The sequence below is a fragment of the Otolemur garnettii genome, unplaced genomic scaffold, assembly GCF_000181295.1.
Source record: "Otolemur garnettii isolate 467f Iridium unplaced genomic scaffold, OtoGar3 scaffold00127, whole genome shotgun sequence".
In the NCBI taxonomy this organism is placed as follows: domain Eukaryota; kingdom Metazoa; phylum Chordata; class Mammalia; order Primates; family Galagidae; genus Otolemur; species Otolemur garnettii.
Window position 1 is genome coordinate 1,802,891 of NW_003852522.1, and position 9,483 is coordinate 1,812,373.

General features: G+C 54.6%; 1 protein-coding gene across 4 annotated transcripts in view; it reads left to right on the top strand.

The window, feature by feature from the left end:
* Nucleotides 1-848: 848 nt before the first annotated feature.
* HOOK2 (hook microtubule tethering protein 2) overlaps nt 849-9,483 on the top strand; it is a 22,731-nt gene continuing 14,096 nt past the window's right edge. Inside the window, exons 1-18 of one of the 4 annotated variants that reach the window (XM_003797919.3) lie at nt 849-1,040; nt 1,517-1,602; nt 1,673-1,745; nt 2,640-2,690; nt 2,783-2,915; nt 3,012-3,079; nt 3,714-3,776; nt 4,101-4,181; nt 4,279-4,439; nt 4,534-4,674; nt 5,516-5,717; nt 6,615-6,725; nt 6,815-6,902; nt 7,511-7,580; nt 8,259-8,396; nt 8,488-8,575; nt 8,667-8,672; nt 8,780-8,814. In XM_003797919.3, the coding sequence (XP_003797967.1) occupies nt 996-1,040; nt 1,517-1,602; nt 1,673-1,745; nt 2,640-2,690; nt 2,783-2,915; nt 3,012-3,079; nt 3,714-3,776; nt 4,101-4,181; nt 4,279-4,439; nt 4,534-4,674; nt 5,516-5,717; nt 6,615-6,725; nt 6,815-6,902; nt 7,511-7,580; nt 8,259-8,396; nt 8,488-8,575; nt 8,667-8,672; nt 8,780-8,814 (1,640 nt within the window). In that variant the 5' untranslated portion in view covers nt 849-995. Of the gene's footprint in view, nt 1,041-1,150; nt 1,603-1,672; nt 1,746-2,639; nt 2,691-2,782; nt 2,916-3,011; nt 3,080-3,713; nt 3,777-4,100; nt 4,182-4,278; nt 4,440-4,533; nt 4,675-5,515; nt 5,718-6,614; nt 6,726-6,814; nt 6,903-7,510; nt 7,581-8,258; nt 8,397-8,487; nt 8,576-8,666; nt 8,673-8,779; nt 8,815-9,483 lie in introns of those variants that run through there. The other 3 variants (XM_003797920.3, XM_012810183.2, XM_012810182.2) reach the window with 3 other exon arrangements.

Genomic DNA, 9,483 nt, shown 5'->3' on the forward strand with positions numbered 1-9,483 from the left:
CCCTCTCCTCAAAGCCGAGTCCACCTGGAGCCTGTTTCCTCGCCGGTAAAAGCTGAATTAAATCAGCACCTGTCACTTAGAGTATGGGGAGGATTCAATAATCTAGTCCATTTAATTAAATCGCGTATCACAGGTACAGCATACAATAACCATTCCATACATGGTGACTGAGATTTTATCGTTAGTTACAATTGTTATCACTTTCCTTTGAATCCCCAGCTGCAGCGGCCCAGTGGATTCTCGGGGTGGGGGCCCACCCACCCTCTTCCCAGCAGGCAGCTTTGCCGCGGTCTATGCTCCCCCTGGTGGACGGAGGACGCGCAGCTTCGGCCAGGTCCTGGGATGAGGGAGGCGGATGACAAACACGCTCCGAGGGAGCGGGAGGCGCTGGGGAAAGTCGATGGAAGAGGATCCAGGCTGGGCAAGTCTGACCCCCTCCCCTCCCTCAGCTTAGGACCAGACCTGTGTCCTCTTGTCTGCCCCTAAACAGGCAGGACGCCTAGGAAAAACCCCTTTAGGATCTCCCCCTCCAAGTCCATAGGAGGCTCGCCCCTTCCCTGCACATATAAAGGCTCGGAAAAGGTGCTGGACAGAAGGAATTCTTCCACTTGTAGGGAAAAGACATGAATTCGCCTGCGTGATAAGGCGAGGAACCTCCTGCTTCGAAAGATCCTGAGTACTTCCCCACCCACAAAGAGCAAAGCGAGAAGAGGAGGCGGGAATATCTTTCAGAGGCGCAAGGCTGGGTCAGACTGACCCCTAGCGACAGGGCGGGCGCCCCAACGCTGCCCGGATCCAAGATGCGGGTGCTAGAGGCAAGAGTGGGCGCCGGCGGAAGATCATGTGACCTGGGCGGGGCCTGAGCCTAGGGGGCGGGGCGGGGCGGCACTCTAGGCCGAGCGGGAGGTCGGTGCTGCGGGCGCTCGCTGGTGGCGGATCCGGAGGCTAATGCGGCGCCGGGGTTCAGTGGTCGGGGTCGAATCCAATCGGGAGTCATGAGCGTGGACAAGGCCAAGCTATGCGGGTCTCTGCTCACCTGGGTAGGTCGGGGGTCGGGTCTGGGGACAGGTGTGATCCCGCTCCTCTAGCCCAGGATCCCTGGCCCCGGTTCGGCCCACCCTTTCGCCCTGGGGCTGGGAGATGAAGGGGTCGTTGACCTGCTGGGCGGTTGGACTCTGGCCTGAGTTCCTACCCTCGTCACGTGGTAGGTCTGCCTGGTAAGAACAGGTGAAGCCACGCCCATCTGGCTGGCTCACGTGGGGTGAGGGCCCAGGTGAGTTGGCCTGGTCACGTAGTGCCTGTGGGGACCAGGTGACTCACAGTACAGTCCTGGTCTGGTCGCGCGGTATTTGTTGGGCAGAGGTGAAGTGAGGCCACGCCCCCTCCGGTCCCAGGTGAGCAGAAGCCACTCCCTGGCAAAGCAGGCTTGATCATGTTGGCCAGAAGTCTGCAAAAGGGGAGTGGTTCGGTGGTCCCAGACCCTGACTCTCCTGTTGTCCCTTCCTTCACTCCTCAGTTGCAGACGTTCCACGTTTCACCCCCCTGTGCCAGCCCCCAGGACCTGAGCAGCGGCCTTGCCATAGCCTATGTGCTAAACCAGATGTGAGTGGGACTTTGGGGAAGGGTCCCCAAAGTGTCCCACAACCTGCTCATTCCACTTTCTTGCCCCCAGAGACCCCTCCTGGTTCAATGAAGCATGGCTCCAGGGCATCTCAGACGACCCAGGTCCCAACTGGAAGCTGAAGGTGACAGGTGGATTAATGACTAGGGGATAGACAGTGAAGTGATAACCAGGGAAGGGTCAGCTTGATGACACATGTCCTGGGTGACAGATCTGGCACCCACTGTGTGCCAGGCATGGGCATTTAGCAGGAAATAACACAGACAAAAACCTGCCTTCACACATCCATCATTCTAATGACAAGCAACACTTACACACCATAAAAATTAAGTTATGATGCCAATACTTCTATGAAGAGAATAAAAGTTAAGACCAAAAGAGAGAGAGAGCGAGCAGTGAGGAAGTTGGTGGGTGGTTACTTGAAATGGTCTGATTTCCATGTGAGACTTAGAGGAATGGTGTGTTTCAGGCATAGGGAACAGTAGTGCAAAAGCCCTGAGTTGGGAATAAGCTTAGTGTGACTAAGGAATGGTGGGGAGTCCAGAACAGAGAGCAAGAGGAAAGAATTGTAGTAGATGAGATCACCAGGGGCCTGGCAGGCTGTGGTGGGGTGTGGATTCTATTTTAAGTGCCTTGGAATCAAGAAAAGGTTTTAGCTTTAAAAAGCTCCCCCTGGCTGTATGGAGAGCAATGGAGTGTAGTAGCAAGAAAGAAAGATGAAAGGTATCTGGAACAGTAATTCAGGTGAGAGATGAAGATGGATGCATGGATAGAGCCAAAGGGTGGCTGGGCAGGTGGTGAGGAATGACTGGATTCGGGGACACATAAACAAAGATGGTCAGGCAGACAAAAAAAGGGCAGACAGATAGATGACCACTAGGGGAGAGCACATTCAGCCTGAATAGACAGAATAGGGCCAAACAGGATGAGATGAGTAGTGGGTGGAAGAAAGGATGGCGTACACAGATTTAGGGTGGGGACCCTGTACCCCTGTTTATGGTTCTTTACCTCTCCCTAGGTAAACAATCTGAAGATGATCTTACATAGCTTGGTGGAATACTCCCAAGATGTGAGTAACTGTAAAGGGACTTAAGAGAATTGACTTGGGAGAAAGGGGAGAGCCCATGAGCCCCTGACACACACTCTTCCTCTTGTTTTCAGGTCCTGGTGCATTCTGTGTCAGAAGAGCACCTCCCAGATGTAAGCCTCATTGGTGAATTCTCAGACCCTGCTGAGCTTGGCAAGCTGCTTCAGCTGGTGCTGGGCTGTGCCATCAGCTGCGAGAAAAAGCAGGGTATGATGTTAAGGGTTTCCTGAGGGTTGCCTGAAGAAACTCTCCTTCCTCTCCAACCCACTTCTGGGTCTCAGCCTCCCCCACCTTGATCTCCAGAGCACATCCAGAGGATCATGACACTGGAGGAATCGGTTCAGCACGTGGTGATGGAAGCCATCCAAGAGGTGGGTGGCTGTGTCCAGTCTGACAATTGAAGTGCATCAGTTAGGGGAGGGGACATCTCCAGGCCTGAGGCAACTGGGTATAGGCCTTGCCCTGGTTAGGTCTGGGCTATGGTGGCCAGACATCTCTATCTCATGTGTTTGCCAGCTCTCTGACCTGCTCTAAGTCACAATCTAGCAGGCTCAAAAGTCAAAAGACCTGGTCTCTGTGCTGGAGGGCAGGAGGGCAGCCTCTGGGCTGGGATTATTGAGCAGAGCTGGACTTAAGGATGCAGGATGGGGCTCGGCGCCTATAGCTCAACCGGCTAAGGCGCCAGCCACGTACACCTAAGGTGGCGGGTTCAAATCCCCAGCCCGGACCTGCCAAACAACAATGATGGCTGCAACCAAAAAATAGCCGGGCGTTGTGGCGGGCGCCTGTGGTCCCAGCTACTTGGGAGGCAGAGGCAGGAGACTCGCTTGAGCCCAGGAGTTGGAGGTTGCTATGAGCTGTAATGCCACGGCACTCTACCCAGGGGGACAGCTTGAGGCTCTGTCTCAAAAAAAAAAAAAAAAAAGGATGCAGGATGGCTGGCAGATGCCTTGAAGGCCACCCTTAGAGAGACAGTTCATCATGATGCCTCCTCCCACTCTCCAGCTCATGACCAAAGACACTCCTGACTCCCTGTTGCCAGAGACATATGGTAATTTTGATAACCAGGTAAGGAATGGGGAATACTGTTGAAGGTCTTAACCCCATTACTAATTCTCAGGGCTGCCTAAAGGGGAGGGACTTGTCTTTAAGCCTCTAAACCATCTCAAGCCATCAGGGTCTTACCCACTTCCCTTGACAGGTCCCCAGGGTTAATGGAAGGTTGCCTTTTTCCCCAGGCCCCTGTGATCTTAGCCCTCTCTGAGATCCTGAGTGTTCCTTGTCCCCTTCTTCTCTGCCCCTAGAAATTCCAGCTTCCTCCCCTTCACCCCCAGTTCCCATCTTTCTCCTGAATCACTGAGTTCCTCATCACTTCCCAGCCCACCTCTGTAGTCCCGCAGGTACTATTTTCTAAGTGAGGAGGCAGAAGAAGGGGACGAATTTCGGCAGCGCTGTCTAGACCTGGAGCGGCAGGTGGGACCAACATGGGGGGGCCCACAGGTGCTCCAGGGGCAAGGTCACCTGCATAGCAGCACCCCCTCCAAGCTCCATCCACCTGCCCTGCCCACAGCTTGTGCTCTTGTCAGAGGAGAAGCAGAGCCTGGTGCAGGAGAACACAGCACTGCGGGACCGGGTGGGCCAGCCTGAGGGTGAGGGTGCCACTGGCCTCACTGCCAAGAAGCTGCTGCTGCTGCAGTCTCAGCTGGAACAGTTGCAGGAGGAGAACTTCAGGTGTGGCCAGCTGGGGACAGGGCCTGAAGGCCAAAGGACTGCAGCAGGGGCAGCCTCCTTATGTGCCCCTTCCTCACTTGCCCCCCATCCTCAGGCTGGAGAGTGGCCGGGAGGATGAGCATCTGCGCTGTGTGGAGCTGGAGCGGGAGGTCACAGAGCTGCAGCAGCAGAACCAGGCACTTACCAGCCTGGCCCAGGAGGCACAGGCCCTGAAGGATGAGATGGATGAGTTGCGGTGAGTGGCAGCGCCCTGGGTGCCCACTACACCCCCAACCCCACCATTTCCACAGGTGCCCTCTGCCCCAGCACCTTTGTAATCCCTAAATGCCAAGTGAACCCCCTCAATGCCCCCCAGACTTCACAGAGCCATCCTGAACCCCACCATAACCTCTGGGCCTCAAGCAGTATCCTGAGCCCCACCACATTCCCTGGACTCCACTAGACTCTCTGGGTCCATCATGTACCTGGGAACCCCACAGTGTCCCCTGTTATCCCACATTATGTTTCCCAGACCCCATAGCATCCCTGTGGCCCCCCTCACAATGCTCACCAGACCCTACTATACCATTTCCGGTCTCATCATGCCCCTGGATCCCATGTTACTCTCTAGAACTCCACAGTGCAATTACCCTGTAGTCCCCTGTGACCTCACTGTATCTCCTATAACTCCAGAGGGCTCTGCAGTGAACCTACAGCACTCTAATGCTAAAGTAACCAATGGATTCCATCCATCTCCCCCACTGCATTTCCAAGGACCCCAGAATGCTCTTGCCACACAGCACCTTGTGCTTGAGGGAAGTTCAGTCCTTTCTGGGCCCCTATCACACCCCTGTAATCCCATAGCCCTCCTGTGTACCCATAGTTCACCCAGAGGATTCTCGGTTATAACCCCTGGCTGACCATTATCATAACAACCACCCCCAATAGTACCAGGTCCTAGCTGCCTCTTGTGATCCTTTCACCTTGAACCCAAATGCCCCAGCTTGACAACCTCCCCTTCCCTGACATTCAAGAATCCCAGCTGACCCCTGACCACAGAGCCCAGATTCATTCCCTTTCCTGCCTCCTCCCCTTAGGCAGTCCTCAGAGCGCGCTGGGCAGCTGGAGGCCACGCTGACCAGTTGCCGGCGCCGCCTGGGAGAGCTGAGGGAGCTGCGGCGGCAGGTGCGGCAGCTAGAGGAGCGCAATGCCGAACACGCCCAGCACACGCAGCAGCTGAAGGACGAACTGCGCAGGGCCGGGTCCCTGCGTGCCCAGCTAGAAGAACAGCGACGACAGGTGGGGGGAAGGGCTAGGGCAGGGGCCCCCGCCTCACGGCCTCGAGGCAGACCCCCTTGGCGTTGGCCTGCCCTCCTGGCTTAGCTGAGCTCCTCCCTCACTCATGTAGGCCATGCTCTGAAGGCCTTACCTCTAGGTCCAGGCAGCTTCCCTTCTGGGTTTGTAAACCCAAACCTCCTCTACCCTTAAGGTCGAACCCTACAAATTCTTTGCAGCCAGTCCCTCCAGCCCTACCCTCAACCTTATACAGATGGTCCTTGACTTATGTGGGGTTACCTCTGGTCTAACCTATTGTAAATAGAAAATATGTCGAGGTGTGGTGCCTGTGGCTCAAGTGGCTAAGGCACCAGCGACGTACACCTAAGGTGGCGGGTTTGAATCTAACTGGGTCTGCCAAACAATGATGGCTGCAACCAAAAAAAAATAGCCAGGCGTTATGGCGGGCGCCTGTGGTCCCAGCTACTTGGGAGGCGGAAGCAGGATACTCGCTTGAGCCCAGGAGTTGGAGGTTGCTGTGAGCTTGATGCCAGGGTACTCTACCCAGGGGGACAGCTTGAGGTTCTGTCTCAAAAAAAAAAAAAAAGGAAAATATGTTGAAAATGCATTTAGTACACCTACAGAACATCCTGGTTTAGCCTAGCCTACCTTAAATGTGCTCAGAACACTTACTTTAGCTTACAGATGGACAAAATCATCTAACACAAAGCCTATTTTATAATCAAGTATTGAATATTTTTTGGAGGTGATTAAATATTGTAATTTATTGAAAGTGATAAACACAGTGGATAGGTGGGTACTCACCATTAACATACACAGCTGAAAGCATCTTTGTAAAATGGAAAAATTACAGTCTGTAGTGAATCCTTGCCCCTCCTCCCAACTCACCCCTCTGTGCAGGTGCAGGAACTGCAGGGCCAGCGGCAAGAAGAGGCCATGAAGGCAGAGAAATGGTTATTTGAGTGTCGCAACCTGGAGGAAAAGTATGAGTCGGTGGCAAAGGAAAAGGAGGTAAGACTGAGGTCCCATGGCCCAAACCTGCTCTGCCTGTCCTATGGTAGCCTATTTCCCTCGTGGCATCCTGAACCCTGTTCCTGCAGCGGCTGTTGGCAGAACGGGACTCCCTGAGGGAGGCCAATGAAGAACTGCGCTGTGCCCAGTTGCAGCCACGGGGCTTGACCCAGACTGGTGAGCTGGAGCCCCATCCCAGGGCCTAAGGGAGGGATGGTCTGGGGTCTTACCTGGCTTGGGGTGGTCTTTGGGTGGGCAGAATATGCTATGGCCCAGGAGTTGTGTAGCCTGTGGGCAGAGATAGGCCAGGCTAGAGATAGCCAGAAAGAGATGACAAGATCAGAGAGAAAAGCAAGGGCTCAAAGTGGGGAAAAGGGTTCCCCATCAAGTTGGGGGTAAAGCTTGTATCAAGCCAGGTTTTGGGTGAAACTTGAGCCCAAAAAATGATCCTTGGGCTTGGCACCTGTAGCTCAGCGGCTAGGGCGCCAGCCACATACATCAGGGCTGGTGGTGGGTTCAAACGGCCTGCCAAACAACAAAGACAACTACAACAGAAAAACAGCCGGTTTGTGGCAGGCGCCTGTAGTCCCAGGAGGGTGAGGCAAGAAAATCACTCAAGCCCAAGAGTTCGAGGTTGTTGTGAACTGTGATGCCACAGCATTCTACCAAGGGTGACATAGTGAGACTCTGTCTCAAAAAGAAAAAAGAGAATGATCCTTGGAAAGAAGACTAGGGACCAGGACAGGGATGCACAAAGACCTGAAGACATTTTTCACATTCTCCAGACCCCTCACAGGCTCCCACCTCACCCGCTGTGGAGACCTTAGCAGCGGAGATCCTGCCAGCAGAACTCAGGTATTCTGGGGTCATTCAACACTCTGGCCCTACCCTGGCCTGCTAAGGACTGCCTTTGGCCCTGCCCCAGCACCTCCATGACTAATAGGCCAGGTTGCTTGGTCTGCCCTCCAGGTCCTAGCCCAGCTGGGCTTCTAGACCTGCCCACTCCTAATTCTGGCTCTTACCTGTCTGGGGCCTTTAGCCCTACCAGGTGTCTTTGCCTCTCCAGAATCCATCCTCAGTACACAAATTAAGTCCAACCCACCTGGCTCTACTCCTTGTGCAAAAAAATCATGTGACCTAGCCCCACCCACTGTGCTCTCGGCTCCTCTGTGCAGCCCCAGTTAAATTCAATCTGTGCTCTGCCAGGATTAACTCTCTTACCGCAGCTCTTCCATTCCAATTTCTCTTTCCTGCAGCCCCTTCCCGCGTGTTCTAGCCCTCCCCTGTATTCCCGCCCCTGCTTGGCTCCACTCCCAGGCCCAGCTTGGAGCTCCGCCCACTTTGGCCTCAGTCCTGGAGCCTGATCCTCTTCTAGGTCCTCAGAATTACCCCATGGTCTGGCTGGGTTCTTCCCCAGGGCTCTGTCCCTCCCCTAGGTCCCCTCTTTGGTCTCCCTGCTGGGCCACCCCGGACCCTGAGCTGGCCTGCCGGGTGACCCGTCCCCAGTCTTGTTTACTCCTCTGGGGTCGGCAGGGAGACTGTCTTGAGGCTGGAGTTGGAGAACAAGCGGCTGTGCCGGCAGGAGGCAGCAGACCGCGAGCGGCAGGAAGAGCTGCAGCGCCATCTAGAGGAGGCCAACCGCGCGCGCCATGCGCTGGAGACCCAGCACCGGTGAGCTCAGGCAGAGGGGTCGGAGAGGGTACTGCGTGGTCGCAGGCAACTGAGGGCTGATACAGTCTCTGAGCGGCCCCTACCCATGCAGGCTGAACCAGCAGCAACTGTCGGAGCTGCGGGCCCAGGTGGAGAACCTGCAGAAAGCACTGCAGGAGCAGGGGGGCAAGACAGAGGACGTGAGTGCCGACCTCCTCCCTGCCTAGCCCTCACTCGCAACCCCCAATAACCCACCTCTTTCTCCCCACTGCTGTCCGATGCCCCACACAGGCCATTGTAAGTACCTTGGGCGCAGGGTGGAGCCTTGTATCCTAACCTGGGAAGGGGTTAGGACCTTGGGACCCTGCTCTCCCCCACTCACCTGTGTCTCTTGTCTCCCCTAGCCGACCCTGCTGAAGAGGAAGTTGGAGGAACACCTGTAAGTCAGAGAGACGGCACTCCTGGTGGGGGAGATGATTATGATTTCAGATGAGAAGTTGCTTAGGACATCAAGTCAGCTGAAACACAGACCAAGGGCCCAGGTCAAGTAGGGGGTTATAATATAAGCCAAGTGAACGAATATAGATTGTTTGGGGGAAGATGAGGAACCACGGAGGGACATTCAGGTAGGTAGTATAATGAAGTGATGGTTGCCCTTTTACGTTTTTATAAAGGAAACTTTTTTTCTTAATTTGATACAGGGTTTCTGCCCAGGCTGATTACAGTGACGCTATCATATCTCACTGCAATCTTGAACTCCTGGGCTCAAATGACCCTCCTGCCTCAGCCTCTCGAAGAGCTAGTACAACAAGCACATGCCACTATGCCTAGCTAATATTTAATATTTTGTAGGCTGAGTGCGGTGGCTCACACCTGTAGTCAGGTGGGTGGATTGCCTGAGCTCAGAGTACTAGACCAGCCTGATCTAGAGTGAGACTCCATCTCTAAAAATAACCAGGCATTGTGGCAGGCACCTGTAATCCCAGCTACTTGGGAGGCTGAGGCAAGAGAATTGCTTGAGCCCAAGAGTTTGAAGTTGCTGTGAGCTATGATGCCCTGGCACTCTCCTGAGGGGACAAAGTAAGACTCCATTTCAAAAAAAAAAAAA